Source organism: Ischnura elegans, chromosome 4 (assembly GCF_921293095.1).
Source record: "Ischnura elegans chromosome 4, ioIscEleg1.1, whole genome shotgun sequence".
NCBI classification, from domain to species: Eukaryota; Metazoa; Arthropoda; class Insecta; order Odonata; family Coenagrionidae; genus Ischnura; species Ischnura elegans.
Genome location: NC_060249.1, coordinates 100,385,287 through 100,409,957, shown reverse-complemented (window position 1 = coordinate 100,409,957; position 24,671 = coordinate 100,385,287). Strand labels below are relative to the sequence as shown.

Genomic DNA, 24,671 nt, shown 5'->3' with positions numbered 1-24,671 from the left:
CAAAAAAAGAAACCTCTATCTTCGCCTATAACACCAATATTAATTTTCTATCACTCTGGGTTAACAGAGGAGATCATAATATATGTAAAATGTACATATACGTATATATTTTCGTCCATATGCTAAAACATCTCTCTGGATCACTCAATATTAGTGTGATAATCGACTGTACGAATTGTTTAATTTCATTGAGTGGTATATCCCCAGTCTCCATTGTGGCCGAATTATCTTTCTTTACTCTCACTAATTTTTGTCCATCACATAGAACTTGGAAGTGATGGAAATAGTAAAAAGTAATAAATAGAGGTTGTGATAAATTTTCTGCACAGTTGATGGGATTAAATATGAGAAATACCACAGTGCCTGATGGGAAGGTTAAAGAAAAAAACTATGCCCTTGTGTACTAAAAAGCTGGAGATAAAGCTCACAAAAATGGTAAGTGATATTATTTAATTTTATTGAGGAGAATTGTAAGTACGAGACTAATTTGGACTTAGAAACAGAACAGGGAAAAGTAATGCTATTAAGGTCAATGAAATTTCTTGGAGGTAGGCATACGGGGTAATTTTTTATAAATTGAGACATCTTAGTTTGACTAGCTGCGCAGAGTGAGTTAATTGCAATAGCTTGCGCAATGTAACATAACCTCCATTTTTATGTTTTGTTCAGCATTTGTGTGGAACAAACGATAGATGCCCATATGGGATTGAGATTCGGAACGTACGTTGCTAGGAAATATTTGTTGATCAGAATTGTAAATAATGAAGAATTCATTCAAAAGACGTTAAGTCATTAGTTATAGCTTTTTGAAAGCCATTTTATAGGCATGCAATTATTAGTAATCTCTTTATTGAAAGAAATATAGTTAAACTTTTTTGGAAGGGAGGCGAGTTGGATTGTATGTGCAACTGTAAGATGAGTAAGATGGAGTATGCTACAATGCTTTATAAGATGCAGGTAGACTCATCTTTTTAGTAAATTTTGATGGGAAGGAAGTTAAGCAGATCAACTGGGGGAGTTAATCTCTCCAGAGGATTCTATAATGAGATAAGGAATTTGATTAAGGATCTCGGATGGAGCACGAGGCTAAAGGATAGGGTATACCCTCGCATGGAGTAAGCGTTATATGGTTTCAACCCTAAAATAGAGAAGGTCGTATATCGTGGCAAATCTGTAGTCTGGATTGGAAGGTGATCCATTGGGAATGGAAAAGACGATTAAACGTATTGAATATCGGTAATTTTTGGTGATATCTTATCAAGTCGTAGGCGGAAAAAGCAGCAGAAGAAGTTGAGCCAATGGAATATTAATATAAATTAGTGGCATTTTACAATAAAATGAAAGACAGAGGGAAATCTTTGTGTAAAATCCGCTTAGTGGATATGGCTAACGTGGCTCATGATTGAGGTTCCTGCGAGAGGACACCATGCGGAAAGGAAGCCATTGGTTGAACGAAGAAATGAAGGCGGAGAGATGCAGTGAACTGTTTAAATGGATTTACTTTGAAATCCTTCTCATTGTGACGTAGGACTGCTTTGAGAAGGAATCACTCCCGCATTGTCTTAATGTTCATGGAGGTAAATGAAACTCAGATAGTGAGCTATACGTAGTATATTCAGATTGAGTTCATATTTCATAGTTTTCCAGGGAAATTTTGTGTTCTTTTTAAGGAAATGATGAAGAGACGAAATTTTCTTTCGAAGTGGAACAAATATGAATAATTGGTATATGTCACGAACATTACAATGCAGGATTGATGAGCTGTACTTAGCATCTTTAGATTGCGTTCATATTTCATGGTTCCCTAGGAATTTTTTGCATTCTTTTTAAGGAAAAAATGATGAAACGACACAGTTATTTTGGAGTGTAACAAATATTAATAATTGCTAATTGTGACGAATATTACAATGGAGGACTCTCCAGCCGGCCTCTACATGTGTTTTCACTTAAACAAAAGTCACCAATTGCGTCGCTAACTGGCAGAACTATTCAAATTTAACAGAGAAATGAACGATGATTATATGATTCTGTTAACCCAAATTTATAATCGTGAAGAAGTGATCCATCAAATTCATAAATTTCCAATGCTATTCCTCACTACTGTAAGTGATATACGTGGTAAATATTGAGAGTATACAGGTCACTCTGTACTCATTGCCGGGCTGAGGACATTTTTGAAAACAGATTTCAACGCATCCAAAGTGGCAACAAAAATCAAGCTTCTAAGGGACGGACTGGTGGTTTCTCTCTGTACTCCTCTTGCTTATACCTACCTATCAACTGGCATTACACCCCTAAAAGAGCCTGTGCCTTTTTAATAACTCCTCTTTAGGTGTCCAAAACTCTCTCGACAGCAAGGGCATTCTCTTACTCCAAAATCTCTTCGTTCTCCATCTTCTTCCATTTCATTCAGCCACCTTTTCCGCGGCCACCCCAGAAGTCGCCCTGACTGCTGCACCGGCCTATTTTCAGACATTCTCTCCTGATGACCGAGCTACCTTAGCCTGGCGCACTTGATTTCAGTTACCAGACAAGGTTTTTCGTATGGTCTATAGAGCTCTGAATTGGTGCGGATACTCCAGGAGTTCTTTTGCTCGATTGGTCCGTATATTATTCGTAGGTAATTCCTCTTCCATTTGCCCGGCTTTTAACGACCCAGGTTTCGGAGACATACAGAACCACGGGTCGGAAGACAGTTTGGTATAATCTTTTTTTAGTTTCACTTTGACTTAATAACCGCGATTTATATAGGTGCTACACTCCAAAGTATTCCTTAGGCTTTTCCCCCTAATTCACTCTTTCTTTACAAAACATTTCTTAAACAAATGAATTTTTTTCGATCATGAAAAGTGTAAAACTTAGTTAAAAACCCTCTATTTACAATAAGTACCTTTTATTCAAAAATTTTCCTTCCTGGTTTTGGACCCCCCCCGCCCCCCCCGAACGAAATTCCTGGCTACGCCACTGAGTTCAACCCTTCCTGACTCTTACTCCATTTGCTGGAAGTCTCCCATCAGTTCCAGCTCCTTCTTGCTGATTAAATCCACGTTATCTCCTTTTGTTTTATACTGTACTTACCTGTTCAATAGCGTTCCACCAGGATTAACTTCAGTCATCCATACAATTCTTTCCAATGTGAAGTTGAAGATAGTTCATCACAATGCGTTATCTTCACTTAGCCCTCTGTTACCACTAAATTCCCGTGAAAAACTTGCTAGCATCATTATTTTGCCCTCTGTTTTCGTCGTTGTCATCTTAACGAGTGGAATGAGTTTTTTTCAGTATGCAAAGTGTAAAAGAGTGTGATGAAGGCAATGCCGTCCAATGCTGCCGTATATATTCAATATGCCGTATACTCATAGTCAATGAAAGACTGGTACACTGGTATGTTGTATTCGTAACATTTTTCTATCAGATTATTTATTGTAAATATATGGTCAGTAGTGGATCTACCTGGTCGGACTCCACACTGATTACCTCCTAATATGTTTTCTGTCCATTTTTCCAGCGTTCGTGCGATAATATTTTGTGTTTGACGTTTCATAGAGATACACTCCGGTAATTCGCACATTGTAACTTTGAACCTTGTAATGATAGAACCTTTCTTACAAATGGTTCGCTTATACTTAATAGTGCTTAAATTAGTTTGCCGTCCTGAGGGAAACATTGTTTGCTGGCCAAATGAGTGTTCTGGCGTAAGTTAGACAACCCTCGTATTTTTTAAATCTCTGTGCAAAATGCCGGAGTCTTTCGATTTCATCCGTATGACAAATAGGAAGCTATTACTAAGCCTTCAATAGCCTTCATTCGACACCGTTACGGCATTCCCCTGCGAAGTTAACTTTTTAAGATAAACGAGACATTCGGGGGTTTCTGACAGACAAATCACTGCTTCCTCGCTCGTATACATCTCGCCGTGGTGGACAGCTGGCCTCCGGATGGAAAAAGGCGATAACAATAGAAGACTTTGTGGCGCGTGGGCTATTGTTGGCGGGGGGAGGCTGGCTGTTGTGGGAAAGACAAAAAGAAAAAATTCATGGAAGATATGAGGTGCAGCGTTCGCGGTTCATGAACTAGGCCATCTAGGGAAAGAGGATTACCGTTGAATGAAGAATTGTGAGGTGTGAGCGTCGAGAAGAATGATAGATAAAAAATCCGGCTGGGCGGGGAAATGACTGCGGGAGAAGTTTTCCGTCAGAAATTTTTTTTTGGAGAAAATGCATTGCGCGGAAAACACTTCGAGTAGCGGTTGGAGTTTCTTTTGTCGAAGGAAAATGGAAGGGAAGTGGAGAAGAGTCCCAGAAGGATTTTAGCTCTCTTTAAAAAAGAGAGAGAAGATTGTGAAACTTTAGAATAAAAGATAATTAAATAAAGGAATCGTACAAGGAGTATGTGGCTGATATTAGTGGTGCCGTAGTACACATTTATGCCACACCGCCGGGCCAAGTTGGCAATATTTGTGGGGGATATATTTTTAAATAGGGTGAAAATGAAGAAATACAGATTGTTTTTTCCACCAAAGGTATTCGATTTACGTAATAAGACCAAAAAATAGTTGAAGAATTCTCCGCAGGTAATTTATAGCTGCAAAGTTGTTATTCTTTCTTGAGAAAGTATAAGCAAGTCTGTCTCATTCATATTTCATACTAAAGTCTTTCGATGAAATCCTAGAATAAAAATGCATAGTGCGATATATTCATTTTGAACTCTCAATTCATTAATTTTGCAGTGCTTTTTGAATAATTTACTCTTTTCATGAGGAATATTGTATGATTAAATACTCACCAACTTCTTTTGATTGTCTATTGTAATATTAGTAGTACTATTCATATGAGGGGTTCGGTTTGGTGCTGTGGCTAGTGTGTTGGCTTGTGGCTCCAATCCCGCTGGTGACAGAGATTTTCTGACTTCTCGTTCCCTGATTGCATGCTTTTTAGAAGGCCATTTCAAGTCAAGCTTTTTATCCGTAGATTCGGACGTGCCTTTCGATAAGAGGACGCCAATATCGGCGCCAGTTTTTCCTTTACCCTACCTCCATACCTTCGTTCAAAGCGTTAAGACCTTCAAGTATCATACCATTGATGAAAAGAATTTTGATTGTAAATTTTAATATTTATTCGGAATTACAGGTTTGTCTTTGTTTCCCCAACCGTCAATTGTTTTATGTTTCACTGATTCCTCCTGTTTTATTTTTGTGAAATAATGAATAAATTTTTGTCATACATGAAATTAAATATTGGTGCTAAATGCAATATAAATGAAGTATGATTAGGAAATTTTAATGGTCAGTGGCCTCAGCTGATACATATGTATATCTACTTAAATTTGCTCTTCGTACGTTGACAGAGTCTCGGTAGACAAAGCTAAGGAGCTTATATTTTCTCTTCATCTCCATAATTTTATTGCTTGGAGCGATTTTTGTTGATGCACATATTTCCGATTTACTTTTGATTTATGATATTAAAATCAATATAGGTGAAAATGGAAATGGACAGGGAATGAAATATTCATTCAACAATTTGTTTTACACAATAATTTCATTCCTTTATAATCCTTTGCGGACCAATGTCGAGGCTGGTTCAATAGGCCTGATGCAAGCATCAGGTTCAACGTCAAGTTGAGCTTAAAATCATAAGGTTATATTTGGGGATTATACAAGGGCAATGTTTCAAGAGATGTCACACATGGATAATTTTTAAATGATAAACTCTTTAATTGAACCTGTAGCATAATATTACTGTCAGTGGAAGTTTACTTTAAACAACAAAACAAAGCATTTAAAAGGCACCAATTAATCCTGTCAATTATTCCTTTTTTTTCTAAAAATTAATTTGGACCAGACTATTTGAATTGAAAAAATTCTAAGGGTTAATACATGACCGAAACCTAAATGGTTGACTGGAAGGTCTAAAATGGTTGACTCGTACTGCATTGAATAGTAATGTAACCAATGTCTCATGAGGATGTTCATGGTGTGGGATATTATATTATAGGTGATTAAACCTTTTAATTTTCGAAAGTATATTCACAAAGCTAGAAGTACCTATTTCCTTATGAATATTTTTGCAAACGTTGGAATGCGCTTGGGGATCGTGGTCTGAGAATTTACGTTGTTTCATCGTAGGGCCTGCGCTGCGACTTAGTTCACGAACTCACTCGCTGGGCAGATTTCCTCGTCCGTTGTTACTCAAAAATTACGCACGTGCAGTTTCCTTTCACGCTCAAATGAACTTTCGGAAGAGTGGTACCACTGCAGTTGGCGACGCACTCAATCACTTCAGTCGTTGGTTCGCGTTCGTTTCCGGGTCACGAGTGACGGCAAACTTCGGGTGAAAATTTTTTTTTGTTTTTTGTTAAAGTTTTTATATCGTTTTTAGCCATATTATAAAAGTTGTCAAGGCCTTGTGAACGGAAGGAACAAATAAAACTTACACAGGTGTTGGGGAAATTTTTCGGCCAACACTACGAAGGCTTGTCCATTATTTATTTACCCTTTCTCTTAGTTTGCTCCGATGCAGATTCATTAAATTAAACAGTAGAGGATATCGCTCGTCTGTTCCAAATGACCATCCAATCTTTTAACCCTACTGAGATTATATGGTGATTATACATGGTATGGTGTATTGCTCCTAATTATGTAGCCTTCTTCGTGATTTGGTTCTTCGCCCCATATTTGACTTAAGAAGTAAAAATTGCTGCGTTATCCGTGGTCAAATTTATTTCGTGAGTCTTCAATATAATTATTATTGAATTGAGCTTATTAATGAATTAACTCTGAAAATCATCAATAGTTTTTGCGCTGTTTGCTATTATCAAGCTAACCCTGTTTTTTGCAATGGACTCCTTGACAATGGAAAGATTATGCTGGTTTATTATTAAATATTTGTGGAAAGTAACATATCGATGGCTGAGTTCTAACAACAAAACATTTAGCCGGTTAGACACAGGTATATTAAACAAAGTGCAATAACATTAAATAATAAAATTCAAGCAAAAACAACTCATGTTGGTAAATATATGCTTCTATATGCTTCTTTTTCAGTTTTATGAATTTTTGATTTTTAATTTTAGCGTTCAATCAGAAAAATGAATATTTTCTCCCATGAAAAGTTGCTATTTTTGAGATACGTGTTGTTAGAACTTAGCCATCGATATGAAAACAATAGTTTGTGACTTAGTAAAAAACTATGGTTTGCGACAATTTCATAAAACACTGGAAGCGACAAAAATGATGAAGAATGAATGAAGTGGGTGGTTAAAGAGAGATTGAACGGAGTTTTACTGAAAACATTCAGCTCAATCGATGACTTCTGGTGATGACGACCCAATATCTTCGGTACTCCTTTATTGTTCATATATTATGGACTACCTAATCAATTATCTGACGGGCCACATGCTACCATCCAGTCTCTTGTTCTTCCGTGGGCCCCTTTCATACCTTTATCCCTTCTATGTTTTTCTTAGGACGGTCCACTCAATCATTTTTCGGCGTCAGTTTATACATCCCGAGGCAAAAACCTCTCTGACGTCGTTATTGGTGGGGCTTGTGTCTTCAGAAACGACTCGAACCTCAGCTTCCTTTCTGATTTTTTCTTTCCTCATGTTATCCGACCCCTTGCGGATGCCTTGGATTTAACACTCTCAGGATAAATTTCCAAAGTGATTTCAGGTGTCAAGAGATTAGACCAACTTTCCTTTTAAGCAACGAACCGCTTTGTTTCTCGGAAGCGTCCCGAGAAGATTGAGATGGGTGATGCGAAAACCGAGTCTGTGTGAAATGCTATACAGACTCGAAACACCCTTCGTATAAGGGAGATAAGTTTTTGGGGGCGGAAAAAATTAGCTGAAGGAATAAACTGGGAATGGATGTTTCTTTGTCTTTTATTTTTATTCGGACGGGCATATATAGGGCGTTTCAGGAGGAATCTGCAATAATTCAGGAGGTGGTAGGGGAGACAGTTTTAAGCATTATTTGTTCATAAACATGTGATCGCAACTCCTTAGTTACGCAGATATGGCAACGCAAACATTCGTTTTGTTGCGCTTTTCAGTCATCATGGAAACGGTTATTCTTGGTTATCCAGCCTTTACGTAATATTATTTAATGCTGTGGATTTTTAAGGACATTAAGTAATTAATGTCGGACGAAAATATGCTATAACAATTGTCTGAAACGATTAATCTTTGAGCTTAATTAAACGAGAGCTTTAAGCGAGTATCAACAATACGATTGCGCAATCTCACCCATTTTCATATTAATTGTTTCAGAAAATTATAATTTCGCACATTTTCGTCCAAACTTAAGTATTTAATGTCATTAAAAATCGAGAGTATTAAGTGAAATACTGAAAAGGCTGGATACCAAGAAAACCCGTTTTCATGGTAACTGGAAAGTGCACCCAAAAAAATGTTTGCGTTGCCATAGCTAGGTAACTAAGGAGTTGCGACTCCATGTTAGTCGGACAAAATGAAAATAAATCGAAACTTGAAGCTTGGACGTGGTGGAAGGGCTCCATATTATCAATAACAGACACTTTCTTACTTCCAAAAAATATTTATAAAAATATCTATGACCGGTTACGGCCATTGCACCGTTATCCAATGCAGAAAATATAAAAAAATAATAAAAACTTGTTAACGACATAACCTTTCCCAACACATTCCCCTTATTACTCATCACCCTCCTAAATCCCCCACAATCCGAATGACAAGCTTTGTTTTCCCCCCATCTCTTTCAGGAATTTACCAATCCCAGCTCAAACCAACCCCACCCCATTTAGAAACATAGTATATATAAACCTGTCCTCGCCATATTTTTTATATTTTCTGTATTTGATAATGGTCTAATAGCCGAAATCGGTCATAGAAATTTTTATAAATATTTTGTGTAAGTAACAAAGTGTCTGTTATTGATAATACGGAAAAAATGCTTTAAATGGTCTCCTCTACCGCCTCCTTAAGGATGGCAGATTTCTCCTGAAACACCCTGTATCTTGGGAGTATAATTTAACGGAAAAGTCGGCGAAATTCTTAATAAAACAATCCTTCGTTCCACGTTAAAGTAGAGGGGTATAATGAAAAACTCGTGGATTTTCAGCCAAAGGCCTGCCTGGTCAACAATGAGTTTAATGTCTACATCCATTACGTACAATTTTATATCCATTACTGTTTTTTATTAATTTCTGTTTTTATGTACAAGTATTTCGGCTATGATTACCTAGCTATGGCAACGCAAACATTTTTTTGGGTGCACTTTCCAGTTACCATGAAAACGGGTTTCCTTGGTATCCAGCCTTTTCAGTATTTCACTTAATATTTTGTGTAAGTAACAAAGTGTCTGTTATTGATAATACGGAAAAAATGCTTTAAATGGTCTCCTCTACCGCCTCCTTAAGGATGGCAGATTTCTCCTGAAACACCCTGTATCTTGGGAGTATAATTTAACGGAAAAGTCGGCGAACTTCTTAATAAAACAATCCTTCGTTCCACGTTAAAGTAGAGGGGTATAATGAAAAACTCGTGGATTGTCAGCCAAAGGCCTGCCTGGTCAACAATGAGTTTAATGTCTACATCCATTACGTACAATTTTATATCCATTACTGTTTTTTATTAATTTCTGTTTTTATGTACAAGTATTTCGGCTATGATAATTGCCATCTTTTCACCAAAACAATCGGAAAAACTTGGTGATCAAAATCTAAAAATTATTCTTTAGATGAGGTTACAAAAATTAAATTTTATTATTTTGTTCGTCTTAAAAGAAACAGAGCTCGCTGATTCCCTGGTATTTTTTTATAGTTTGTGCTCAGGCATTTACCTGTGAAGAACACATTTCTCTTTTTTTGACTGAATTTTATAGACGCATTAATTTAATAATATAATGGCGTGAGTGAAAGAGACTACATCGAAACATGGGTGATGTGCAACTTTTACGCAAAGGTAGGATTCGATCCAATGGCATACATTCGCGTTGCTTCTCCATCATGATTTGTTGATATGGTATTAACTCTGCATGGGACGAATTAAAAAGTATATATTGCATTCGGTTTAGGGCTATGCTGCTGATCGAAGGGTCACGTGTCAGGTGAAGCCTGCGAGCACCCGAAATGAAAATCTTCAAGTGCGATGATGCATAGGTGATGAAACTGGTCCCCACACACTGAAAATGTGAACACCGCAGTTTTCTCAGGTGGTAGCTGAATTTTACGTAGAATAAATATTTTGGAAGATTATTTCCGTAAAATTCCGTAAAAATTCCGATAAATACGCGTAAATAAATAATATTACTTTCTTTGGTTTAGATTGTGAGTATGGTTTATTACATTTCCATTCGCGGAAAAATGTAGTCGTAAAAAGAGGAATTTTCATTAAAATTCGTCCTTATTCACCTAGTTAGATAATCATTATCGTAGGTCAATCTCAAAAGTATTAATTGATTCTTTTGATATTCTTAAAATTTATAACTGTGATTGATTCTGAACACTACTTCAATGTATAAAATGGTGCGAGTTGATTAAAAACTGGGTTACTGGATTACTGTTTGAACCTCAGATCATTTTAATGAATGAAATGATGAATCCTCACGAAAGTCAGGAAATATCATTGCCATATTATTGGTAGTCACATACTCTATTATATATGTTCTTCCCAAAGCCGGTGCTGATATTTTCCAACTCATTTCTTCTTCAGTGATATTTTTTCCAGCATAAAATATTGTTTTTCTCTGATGCAAGGAGTCTCCAGTCACTCGATATATCAGAGGAGTGACAGAGAAAAAAAGACATTCGTTATGATTGATAAGAAATAAATCCCCAGGACGGAAAGAAAGATCCTCTCAGTTTTGTTGATCCGTCATATTCTCTTCCGCTTTTCTCTCTTTGACTGTTTAGAATTTTTTAGCGTGCTTCCTGAATGTTAAAATATCTGAGAATATTTTATCTCATTTTCATGAAATCGAATTTATTTCATTGATTTATTTATTAAGACTTAAAATGATGCTCCTTTTCTGACGAATCCGATTTTTCCTGTATTTTCTGCCTATGCTTTGGAGTGTTTTCTTTTGGAGTATTTTTGGAGCTGCCCCAAGTTATTAATAAATCTGGTAATTTATTCTCATGGGTTTTAGTAAGTATTAATTAATTGCGTGGAGTAGGATTAGGTAACATGCATTGTTAAAAACTACGTCATTTAAACCGTAAATAATTTATACAGGGCTGCCGTTTGAGCTTCGAAGCCACTGTGGATCAGATAGTAAAGTGTATTAAGTTGGAATACACGAGGGTTGAAGGTGTGGTTGCTGAATTTGCTTTGAGAATGTATACAGAAGAAGGATGAGGATGTCATTAATGATGTTTGCTATGATCAGGATATTATCTGATGTTGTAGGTGGTGAATGCATACGTCCGGGCACCGCCGTTATTCAATCGTTGATCCAACTCGCTAATGCTTTAGTTTGTCACCATGCTTTTGGTTGTTATCTATGTCCCAGCATACAATGAGTGAGCCCATTAGCTAATCAAGCGCATGCTTCAAACCTGACTCAGCAATAATGTATCTCAGGCCATTATTGAAACAGGTAGCTACAAACCTCAAGTATTCATTCTTTATTATAATGAAATTTTATTTGATATAGTGCATGATATTATTCGGTTTTAAATAAATTGTCACTTAATTTTAAGTAAAAAATAATTGTTAATAATATTATTATTTCTAAAAAAACTATTAATAAGTGCTCATCAATGTATTTACGACCTTGTGAAGTGGGAAATGATTTTATTTTCCAAATAGAGGATGAATTACGTAGTTATTTGGAAAAATTAATATTCAACACCTTAATGTAATTTCCAATAAATATTCTAAATGAAATGAGAAATACATCGTTTGGTTTTGCGATTTTTTTCTAGTTATTATCGCTTATTGTTTTTGTCGCATAAATACCTGTATTTCTCTCACGTTCTGAGTATATCTATCAATATTTTAGCGGCAGGATGAAAAAGTTTACATGGAAATTTCTGCGTTGCTTACAGGAAATATTTTTTAAACTGTCAGCAATGGTCGTTTATGGTATAATGATCTGTGTTTCTTGTTTCTCGATTTGAAGAATGTGTAACGACAATGACCAATAGTTTCTTGACCAATTTCAAAAGAAAGAATATGAAATTCTCACTTTTCCTCAGTTGTCCTCTCATTCTCAGTAGCTACATGTGTAGTGAAGAGGGCGGATTCCAGTTCATGGCTTTCGCTGAGTGCACGATCGCGTGTCTCGTTGGAATGAGGGTCCCTCCTGTCTCTACAGCCACCCACCCCACAGGACCCCATCACGTTAAGTGATGCTCTACATCGGGTGCCCTCACTCATCCCGTTAGATGGTCGGGCTTTTGTCGAGAAACATTCCTGAAAGCAGAAAGGGGGTTATATGACATGGTGTCTCAAGAGCATGTCATCCTGTTTCTACCCCTGCGGCTGGGTGATACAAGATTTTTAGAATCTTGCGGCGATGTGGACTTTTCAGAAAGCAGGTATTTTATCGAATTTAATACAATAATCTCTTCTACGGGTCTATCGCGTGCTTTGAGATATTAACTATGTACTGAATTCTATCTACAATGGCCATGAATATCACTACCGTGGCCAGGAAATAACTTTGGAGGGTTAGCAATGGATTGAAAAAGAAAAACATATTAATCATGATAAGACAAATTTTATTCAGCTTATTAATGCATACCCTCAATATATGGTCAAAATTATTTTTAAGTTTTATTCTTACGAAATAAGTTATTTTTTTAGCATAAGGAAATGTTTTTCTGTTCAAAATCTATTTTTGCCACGGGAAGGGAAGGATTCCTTGATTAAGAGATTCACTCTGTCGGCTTAATTAGAGTATGTACAACGACTGTAGCAATTGTTTCACATAACATGACGATTTACACATAAATGTTAATTTTTATCTCTGTTAATTACTATTATTCATGACGATTTGTTGATTCATTTATTTTTATCATTGTGATATTTTCATCATTTTATCATCTTTGGAGAATTATTTAACAAAAAAGATGCTTATTTTGTGTGCATTACTGTGTAACTGACGACGAGTTAGGTTTCAGATGGTAAAATCTCTGTATTTCATAAATTAAGTCGATTTTTATAATATAACCACTTACCTTGTTTCCTTTAAAAATGCATTCGCTATCAATATAGTCTAATCATGTCATATCGTAATTGTAAGCACAATTTATTCTCGGTGCATTGATATTAGGTTCTGGTTGGATTTCTCACTTGTAATTCGTAACCATCGTGATTCGAATGTCGTACCTTGCATACGATGCTTCGAGAGCATCGCGAGCAATCCCAGCTATCATCTCTCCCCCGCTCCCAGGCTTTCCCTTCCTACGTGTCTCGCGCCAACGTATTATCCCCCGTCGGACGTTTTATTGCTCAGCTCCTCACTCAGTCTCGAGGCCCTTAAGGCAGTCACTAAACCAGCTTCCTGTTTCCACCATCCCATGCCTTTTACCCACCACCATCTCCTCCTACTCTCGCTTTGGCCTTTCTCGCCTCTGGGCTTCGTATTTCTCTCGAGTTTAACTGCTTCTTCTTCTTCTCTTGAAGGGATTCATCACTTCTGGCGTTCTCACCTCCTTGCTCTTAGTGAGTGATTCTCGGTGTCGGCGGATTCGGAAATTAGGGAACCCTTTCGTTCTCGTTTAAGTCGCAGTTTCTCCGTTCTCCTGAAGCTCTTACTATTGTAGTATGGAATTGAGAGTTCTATCCTTTTCCGAACATTTTCTGCTGCTTTTATAAATGTATTCATTGAGTGATTAATTTAAAATATTGTTATGACCGTATTTATTTATCGTTTCAGGATTGACTTGGTGGAAGTTCCGTATGTGCATAATAAAAACTATAAATGGTAATTTCTACGCCTTAATTTAAAACTCAACAACCGACCATGGCTGCAACATATAATGTAATTTTCAAGGAATACCTTGAATTTTACCTGATAATGTTCGAATACTAAAAAATAATTAAATACCTATATAACTTGAAAATGACATAATATGTTGAAAGCATGGTCTGTCGTTGAGTTATGTATTGAAGTGTTGAAATTACCATTTGTAGTTTTTTATGATGTTTCAAGCATGGCGAAATAGCTGGATTTTAGAAATTATGGCTGATGTTGGAAACTTTAAGATCAGTGCAGATGATTGTCCTTTATTTTCCTCTTGTTGACCTAAAAAATAATGGCTGATTATCTTTATAATAAATGAAAGCATGGAAGATTCTTTTCGTGCAGGGGTTTCAATTACATTCGTGTACCTGCACATTTGAAATTCTATCGTGAATGGTCAGTAAGAGTAATCCATTCGGTTGCCTGAGTAAATGCTATAAAAGTAAAAATTATTGATATTTTATCGCTGTCGTTGGATTTTAAAATAATTAATTCGATTGTAGACCTGATTTTAAAATCATGGAAGCTTTTAAAAATTTATCTATATTTATTTTACCGTGGAATGCATGTGTTGAGTTTATTTACCCTTTCATTAATTTTAACTTGGAAAATAGTTTTGCGAGTCATTGATAGTTTTTTTTAATGATAATATTTATGGTAGTGGGTGTGGAGGAGGGAGATGTATATAAATATTCATTGTTTTGAACAAAAAATACCTAGTTTGGAATGCTCTGTGGAATAGATGAGCAGTTTAGTGATGAATTTTGGGTCTTCATGAATTGTGGAATATTGAATCTACGTCTCCTTGAATGATTTAACATTACAAGCACGCTGTACAGTGTACACTTAGCTAAATTTTTTTGAATTTTGATTTTTGAAATGCGATAATCAAAAGAATGGATATCGAAAATGTTTTCACAATTTTCTGAGTGGGATCTATTACAATGAAATTTATCTGCTATGAAAATTGAATGATATAAACTTTCCTTCATAGAATATTTTAGCCTACAGAAGAGCAATCGGAACAGATTCACTTTTTGCACAGTAATTCAAGTGATATTAAATTGAGATTAGTCCAAATTGTTTCTTCAAAATATAATTAATGCCAAAAAGAGCTGTGTAGAATTATTTTCCAAATCCTTCCTATGAAATTTATCTGCTGTGAAAATTACTGCTTCATCAATATTCGGTCTTCTGTTAGAGCATTTTCTGAGTGTGGCCAACATTTCCGGGAATCCATTCTTTGATAAACTAGGCTGTCCCTTTTTGTTCCTTTTTGTAGACGTTATTTTTCCACACATCAAGTATTCTAAAATTTCTTGTCCTCAATATCCTTATGAATAAATACTTTTATCAAATATTTTCATATAGTATTTGGCTGCATATTGCCATTTTATGTTTCATGTTGTAGCATTTTCATCAATGTTCTATGCTTGCGTCTCCTCAGTTGAAAGGCAAATTCTCTTCTACCCTTCAACTATCACCAGTCACTGTTGCATCGATTTAGATCTGTTAATACATTTTGTATTTGAGTTTATAATTAATTTTAGTATTTTGATGCTTTTTTGAACATTTTAAATCTTCCCATTGGTGATAAAAAATAAAAAGCAATCTATCGCAATCATCCAGAATTGACATTTTTTTTCGTGAAATGAAGTGTGTCTTTATAAGCTTTCGGGGTCGTGCGGCCGGGGATGTGAGTCTAAAGCTACTCCCGCATTTATAGCTCCATGATTGATGGCTAATTTGTCGAATCGCTCGGAATCGAACGGGGTGGATTATGAGCTGGGGGTGACTTAGTTCGGAAATGCCGTAGCTGGCCTACACGTATTGCGTTGAAGGGGACCAAATTGAGGGGCACCGTACGAATAGCAGGGTATTAAACTTGAAGTACTCTCCACGTTGCGCTCGAGTACGTAGTGGGATGCTATTAGGAAATCCAATTGCAGCGAGGCTTGAACAAAATTCCTTGGCGTGAGAGAGCCAAAAATCAATCCCGGCAAATCCTCTGCTTGCTTTTCTATCCAATGTTCCTTAGGAAAGAAGAATATTACTAAATAGGATGGTATAGGCATCGTAAGCTGTTAGCAAAAATATTATTCTCATTAACCGGTTAAGTTTTTAACTCAGTGCTGCTTCTGCCAGAAATTTAATTTCAAGACTCCTCATTAAAAAAAAAATGTGAAAATTTTCTACTCAATCATAACACAGGCCAATAAAAAATTTTGTTTGAAAACTTTTTTTAATTTAATAGCTGATCTTTATAGATATTTATGTGCCGAATCCAAAACTGGCCTTAGTTTTTGATTGTATCACCCATAGTTTCCAAGCAATATGTATTTAATATTTAGTAAAATAACCCTATACGGTATACAGGGAAATCAATGACGCACTGTGTTACATCATAAAATTGTTTGTATTTACTGTTCACTACATCGTGGTAAAATTGTTTGTACTTACTACAGCGTGATAATACAGGGTTCACTTGTCAACTGGAATTGGTCTACATTTTCTTTCTCTCTTTTCCTAGAAGCTTCTTGTGTAGCTTTTTCTGCGATGAATCGCTTGCTGAAATTCTCGGTGAAGTACCACCAGTAATCCCCTATTATCTTCGTTCATTACACCTACCTTTTCAATTTTATTAAACTATAAAAAAGCTGTTAAATTCTAAGAATATTGCTTGATTTCATAAATTTAACTGTAAATTGTGAATAAATGGTGGGTGATACAACTTTAAAACCATCATATTTGGATTCAGCAACTTTAAAAACATAAGAATAAGGTATTTTCAGTAAAAAATGTTTTTTCATTGTTGGCCTGCGTAATTATTGTGGCAGCTACATATTTTGCCATTAAACTTAACAGCACAAAAGAACGCATAGTTTAACTCTTTGCTGAATAGAGCTGAAAATGTACCTAAACATTTTCCATGTTACTTTAGAATCAGCATTGGGTTATGATGAGTTAACGACCTAAGTGATAAACTTCTCTCATTTTATATGGTATCCTTTTAGAAAAAATATACTTCGGGTGTGTACTTCAAATGGCAATATGCCCGAGCGCGGATTATCTAAGCCGCGAGTCTTGTACTTTAGAATGAAGCTAAACTGAATTTCCTCGACAAGCCGGTAGATGTGGTTTTTCGTGCTATATTTCACCTACCTAGAGACCACGCTTTGTCTCTTTTTGAGAGTGATTCTATGTAAGGCGATTTGAGGCGAAAGAAAACGGATTTTTATCAGTTTTTCCGTCATTTTTCAGAGAAGCAATAGAGTGAGATTAAAGTAAACTAGATGTTATAAAAGCTTTTGGTGTAGTAAATCTAAATCACGCAGGGTTTATCTAAAATAAAGAGTTGGATGTTAAGTTTAGTTAAGATATATATATGTGAAAAATTGAAACCGAGTAGATATAAAGACAGTTTATTTTAGATTTTTAAACTTTATTTCTGCTATCTGATCTCCTGTCATCATATTCATTAGTCTAGGAGGGTACCGAGATTGGTAAACCTTGTTTTTATTTAAATTTTCAGTCTTATGAAGTAGCTGAGTAGGCCTTTAGAGGGATAATTAAATCGTGTCACAGGAATTGGGCCTACTGGATTTCTCATCTTCGTCGATCGGCAATTGACTGCGACGCTTGTTTCCTATTGTTACGTCGCTCAGCAAATGGTCTCGAAGCATCGATCACGTAAGGGCCAATATCGTGTCTTCAGTCTCTTTTCCATTTTTTTTCATTCTATATCATTTATTTGGTACGAATACTCAAACGGTATTTTTATTTTTCCTTGGAATAGAAAAGGATAATGAGCTAGTCTAGAGATATTCAGCCAGTGAAAGTTGAAATGCGGGTATAGAAAGGGTCGGATATCATTAAAATTCTTCCAATGAACCGGAAAATCTCAGAAAAACCCGGAGGATTTAAAAGAGAAATGTAATTAAAATCTTGGCTACTCCGAGCATAATCAAGGTTCTGGATTATTCGTTGAGGAAGATAATTATAATTTATCGATTTGCCATTCACTAATCGTCGTAAATTATCCTTTCTAAGAATTATTTGTAGTAGTTCATCCCATACGCTCACTTTCCTTACTTTCTTTCCAGTCAAGCTTATAATTTATGGAAAATGCTGCTCTGAAATTTCTGATGCTCATCTTTGCTTTCCATTGAAAATTATTTCCAATGCCCTAGTTCTGCTATTGGTTTTTGGATGTAATTATATGTGAGACTATTTCAAATTAGTTTCCCTCTTCTTCAGGAGAGACTAATTTTGATAACCCACTCCATAGCTGTTTACTGTGTCTACTCATTGGCCTATTATATACTATACTACTATATTACCATACTATATACTATACTATATTATATACTACTATATTATATACTACTATATTGGCCTGACCCATTCTACACTTTGTTATGATTGAGGAACACCATATGTGAACACCATTTTGCACCTTTCTGTTAGGCTACTTAACTCTTAATAGGAATATAATCCCGCCCGAATTATGATGTATATTTAATTTACTTATAATTTTTATGGGTATATAATATAATGGCCCTGTCATCTAATCGTATTGTTGATACTATGGAGTTAATCTCCAATAAAGTAAATTTCCATAAATGAAGTAAAAGGGTGCATTTTCTTGAATCGGTACATATTATTTTATCTCTTATTTTATGCATGGGTCGATTCTAATATTGTTAAAAGTGATGTAAATTTCTTTTCATTGGGCAATGTGCTCACGAAAATAAATTAAATGACTATTATTTTTGTCGTAGGAAAATTCAATTTTATAAATAAATTTTCTACTTAACGCTTTGGACCTTTCTATGGTGAGGTGGAAAAATAGAATTGCTAAATGAATACCATTGCAGTGCTGACCAAGGTAAGAGCACTCGTGAAGAGTAAACATAGTGGATGTGGAGTAGTATACATTTGTCTTGCAAGGAAATTTCTTGAATTAATATGTTGGAATTGTTTGCAATATTTCAAGCATATGTCGTCATTTGTGGTACTTAAGAAGTTAGGAGTGTATTGTTGACGGTGGATACTAAAGAAACTTCGTCATAAAGCATTGATGGATTGGATTTCTGCTGCTGTAATTACATGAATTTCCATAAAAAAATGATTCGAATCAAGGGGCTTTGACTCCACGGGCTAATCACAATTCTTCTCTGAATCCCTATTCTTGTAGAAATATTATGAGTAATTCTCAGGGTATGTTCTTTTCACAATACATCTTTAAGGGGTTATGACATTAGTTCTCAGACAGGATGAGAACCTTTTCCATTAAAATGAGATGAGCTGTATTATGTCAAATCTCCTTTGGCATCTAAACCTCAAGGTGCTGCCTATGAATTTACTGCAGGTTCTGATACTAGCGCTTTGTGAAAGCAATATAGTTTTTTTTTAAGATTCTTGTACAGGTTTTGGAAATTACGGCTTGAAAGCTGTGCCGCTTTTAAGTTCATTTTTTCCAGTTTTAATGATGTTACTGCTTTTTCGAATAATTTTTTGCTTCCTCATATAAGACGGAAATATGATAATTATTATCAATGCATATTGACGTATTTCACCTTGAAAGTATCGGAAACACTTAAGCATTAAACACTTCCACAGAAATATGAATATGTGCGCGCTTTGCTGGCTTAATCGCTACCCACCTCAGTGCATGGGATCGTAGCTGCTTGCTGTGCTTCAGTTCCTCCAGTTCTATCCCTTGGAATGACATGAACACCTCCTGAACGTCCGGATGGGTCTCGAATAGCCTGTAATGAGAAAACAGCGTCAGTGGGGAAAATGTTTACATATATTTAAAGTAAAATATTATAATACGCACGTCACCTATCTTTTAAATAGAGGTTATACATGCGTGAAAATGACGTACCGTTGACCCTAATGGAGATTACGGTTATTATTTTCCCATAGTAGAATCATCCAACTTAGTTGCTAATTTTTGGCTGCGTTTTGCTACCTGCACTGAAGAGGGATAAAAATTAGTTTTCTTGGCCATTCTCTAGAGATTACAAAAACACTTAGAACTATTGAAAAATTTAAACCCGTGCATTTGCCAAATTTTATATCAATTATAATGTAATGGAGTCAAAATTTTCGCCCCAAATTTGTGTTCGTAATACTAAATATCAGTTACATAAGTTCCGAATTTTTCTTCGTAAAAGTTTTATGGCGTAATTGTCCACTTATAAATTGGAAAATATTAAAACTGGAAGTAGTTGGTAGTTGGTACTCAACTCGAGTGTTTCGAGTAGTATTACGAATGTCGAGTCGAGTCGAGTAGTTTCGGTAACAGAGTTACCGAGGCCAGTGGGTTCAGAAATCTGCCGACAGGAAGCGCTACCATGTAAATCATGTAATAATATAGTTTTTAAAGTCGATAAGTCATTATAATGCCTTGGCCTGGGAGTTTCAGCTTGGTGTATACACCATAGTGTCGACGTGGGCGGATTCGTCAACCGTGGCGGACGACCGTCTTCCGATCCGGCGGCGTATTCGGAATAATCGGAGTGAACCTCTGTGTCGCTCTGACTTTAGTGTGCGATACTTTCATACCCTACCCCACTTTCTTAACTCAAACGCTGGGAGAATGCGTAAAAATTGTTTAGATTTTTACGAATAAACTTGTAACTTTTCGGCTTCAGCGGACATTGCCGGTTTTTCCCTGTTTGACGTCAAAAATAGTGCCATCTTTTTGCCTATTCGAATATTGCTTACGTCCGATGTTAATTTTTGCTTATTATTTTGCTGCGTTTTGTTTCCTTCTTGAACTAACAAAACAAGATTTGCTAAGGTTGATTAAACAAAGTGAGAATTTAAGAAAAAAATTGGTCCCCATGGCTAAAGCGAAGTTCTATAGTTCGTTCGCATCGTCAAATTAAATTCCTTGAAGATTCAAGAGCCTTAAATTGTTTAAATAATTTTTAATAAAAATTCCTAGAGTTCTCAAATACAGCTATTTTGGCAAGTAAGTACTTGTCCAGCTACACAAGTGGAGAAAGACAATTTTCTGCAGGTAGTAGAGCTGTACCATGGAGACGTCAAAACCTGCTTATGCAAACCCTGCAAAATGACCAAACTCGACTCGACTAGGTACTCGCAAGTAGTTTTCAACTCGATTCGACTAGGTACTCGCAAATAGTTTTCAACTCGACTCGATACTCGACTCCTCGACTCGAGATCAAAAAGCACTACTCGCGCATCCCTAGTTTTTGCAAGTGACTCTAGCTGTCGATATTCTATGAGCGAAATTATGCTATGGAATTCGATATAATTCATGTAGAACAAGTGACTTATTTGCATGAGAATTTGAAAAAGATCAAATATTACATGATTCATTGACGTATTTAAAGTTTATTACTGTGGTGCAAATGCTTTTATTCAGGGCTCTTATTAGCAGTTTGGATACATTAATAAATTAAATTGAAAATATATTACTAGAGGTTAGTTCATTTCATTTGTACTTATGGAACTGTTTAAGACACATTCATTTTCTATCATCTCCTAATTCTTACACAATTACCATCAAAATTTCTTATTATCTTTTCCTTTGACATCAACCTAAGCATTCGGAATAGCCAAGTTCTCAAGGGGATTGGAAAAATGGGAATAAGGTGGTGCATACATTGCCATATTGCCAGATACAGAAATGACCTAACTCGACTCGACTCAATACTCGCGAGTAGCTTTCAACTCGACTCGATACTCGACTCGAGATCAAAAAGCACTACTCGAACATCCCTTAGGTATATTACTTAGGTATATTACATGATATATAGGCTGCTTTTAAAGTTTCTACCGTGTGTATCCGATAAATTCTTTAAAGTGATTTTTCAGCCCATCAGTCGTTCCTACTAACAATAAGCAAAATATTGATGGTTTCAATATTATGATACCATAATAATATTATTTCTAGTTCAATATAAGGATATAATGTATATTATACCAATAAACGAATGTATCGGAATCCGTTACTTTAAAATTATAACAATTGGCCGATGAATATATTGCTAAAATTAAGCCAATTAACCACCATATCGGTATTAAGTATATTTTTATTTATAATAATCCCGCTATTTTTTCTGTCGTACGTTGTACACTTGTACCAACATTCTAATTCAAATTTGGTTCTCAAAAAAATAGTGAGGGAAGTAGAATTGTGTTTAGAGAAGAATCTAGGGAATCTGGTCAACTTAATACGAATACAGAGCAGGGAAGCTTTTTCATCAGTTAGTTCTGTGGGTTTATTTTTTAATCAATAGATGTATCATCCGAAATTTACTGGACTCTCTTCCGAAATTTACTGGAATTGATGTGAAGTAATATCATTCCAGCTTTTGATATAATGTAAATATTTTGAGTTAAATCTGGGCGTAAAATATATGTTTATCGAAAACACCACCTTGCATCCCACGGACGCAAGATAAATATTATCGCGAGATATAGATTTAGGTATGATAATTTTTTGCGTTTACACGTGGCCATTCATTACTCCAACCATTCAATGTGCGGAATAATATGAAATTGTCCGCGGAAAATTAACATTTTGAGACAGAAGCAAAAGTCAAGTTTTGGTAGAAAGCAATTATTTCATCATCTGGGGAAGAGCCTCGAGTAGGTAAAAAACGATATAAAATACATCTGCATGATGTAAGACTTGTAACACTCATATCCCGTGCGTAATCACAGTAAAAGTTATTGCAGAATACGACAGTACTATAAACCGGATCACTTTCGATAAAGCACGTGGTGCCAATAATAGAAGCTTTAAAGGTTTAAGAAGCAATTTACGTGGCGATAGTCTCCGCAGACGATTCAAGGTTTACACTACCATGTTTACAAGCGTTCTCTGTGAATTTATTTACGAAAAAATGTTTTTAGAGCAAATTTATGTTTTTATAGCAAATCATGGCGTGAAAAATACCGCCGACCATATATATCAGGGAAATCAGTTCATAAAAGTTTTACTCGTAAACAGTATTTTATAAATTTCGGTCCATAAATTTTCATTCTAAGGAATGCATCGGGTACCTATATTTTTGAAATGGTAACCCCGAATACACCGGTATATGGACTTAGTAAAATACATATACCGATATACGCCGTACTTTTCAATGCTTGAACATTTAAGAAATTCAGCGAGCTTCCAATAACTACTTAATTTTTAAAAATCATTTGTGATGATTGATTTAGGCTTGGAGGAGATCCGCCTTGACCATAGCATCTTAGTTTTTACCAATTTCTACCGCGGTGTAAGTAATGTCTCCGGTGGGCCACGTATAGATGATCCCTCCGCATTCACTAACATTCTAGTAAGTTACTGATATTTATCATTTTTATATATGATATTTATGCGGTTATCTTCGCCAAATAATGATTTATAAGTGAAAATTTACTTTAAAAAGTTTTTCTAACCCTCATCAATTATTACCTTTAATGAGTCTTACCATAATGAGCAGAGTATTTATCAAGAGCACTTTTTATTCACATTTTCCTCCTCAGGCCTTGATGATAACACTTTTGTTATTATTAAGGGAGTTGAATTGTTTGAAAGAGAAAGGAGCGATATCAGTGTCAGCATCTAGCGTCAAGTCACAAAAGAGTTCGGGGTGAAAAGAATCATGGGAAGGCCGTTGCAGGCAATATACGCTCCGTCCCGGAAGTCTCTGAGACCCTTGTCAAGAAAGGTTTAAAGTGAGTGAAGATAAGGAAGGAGGAGAAGTTTGGGAACAGAAAAAACTCTGAGGGCTGATCCTCATCCCTTTAAGTTTTTGTGGGCTAAGAACCAATGACGAAAGCTTTTACTGACCCATTAATCGGTTTAAGATTTAATCTTACTGATCGAGTCTTAAGGGACAGAATTCGATGATTCCTATAACATGTATTTTACTCAAAATGTTTTACTGTTCTTAAAGGTTTGAACAATTTAACTTTTCGGATTTATTAAGTACTTTAATTTTTTTTTTAGATTGACAGGTAAAACTTGTTCGCATTTGAAGAATCTCATGATATTCTTGAGGGAATAAAAGCATTATAAAAATCGTTTAACAATTCAGTGAAGTTGATTTGGAATGCTGCAAACTTCTCAGAAAGTTTTGCACTTTTTCTCAATTATTGGATAGTTACTCTTTTATTATGTTTGAAATTCGAATGTTTGCCTTATTCTTTTTCTGTAGCAAGGTAGCTAAGTGAGACAGAAATGCTAAGCTTTGACACCTACCAATTTTTAGAATTTTCCTCTCACTTTGTTGTAATCTTCACTTGCAATGTGGTCAAATTATTTTTCATTATAATCTGGGCCTTCAAAATTCTTTTAGTAAAGCTATCGAAATGTATATACTTTTTTCATTGGAATGTGTTCAAAACTAAACGCTGAACCCTCTATGTTCGGAAGATAGGTGAAAGTTAAACATTTTTTAGCTATACTTCACGGTGCCTAACAAGTCGTACACATCAAAATGAAATATCGATCTTGGTGTCGCCAATCATTGTACTGTAATTTGAAAGCAATATGGAATCCATTAGCAATATTGCAACCAAGCATTAAATATATTGAATTTGCCAGCTATTGTGATTCATCCTACTGCACTTTTTTACGAGTTATTTTTAGAGTATCCAGGTCTCTAGATTGCCGTAGTGTGAGTAATATTCCAACGTCTCTATGAGACAATCCCTTTCCTCATTCCTGCTCTAAGTCTTTCGCTGA

At 35.7% G+C, this 24,671-nt stretch overlaps 1 protein-coding gene across 1 annotated transcript in view; it reads right to left on the bottom strand.

Annotated features, from left to right (window-relative positions):
• The window catches only part of LOC124158207 (cytoglobin-2-like), a gene marked incomplete at its 5' end in the record, with an annotated part of 57,914 nt that overhangs the window by 33,024 nt on the left and 219 nt on the right, over positions 1 to 24,671 (bottom strand). The window contains one exon of the mRNA XM_046533395.1: positions 19,615 to 19,719. Coding sequence (XP_046389351.1) covers positions 19,615 to 19,719 — 105 coding nt within the window. The remainder of the gene's footprint in view (positions 1 to 19,614; positions 19,720 to 24,671) is intronic.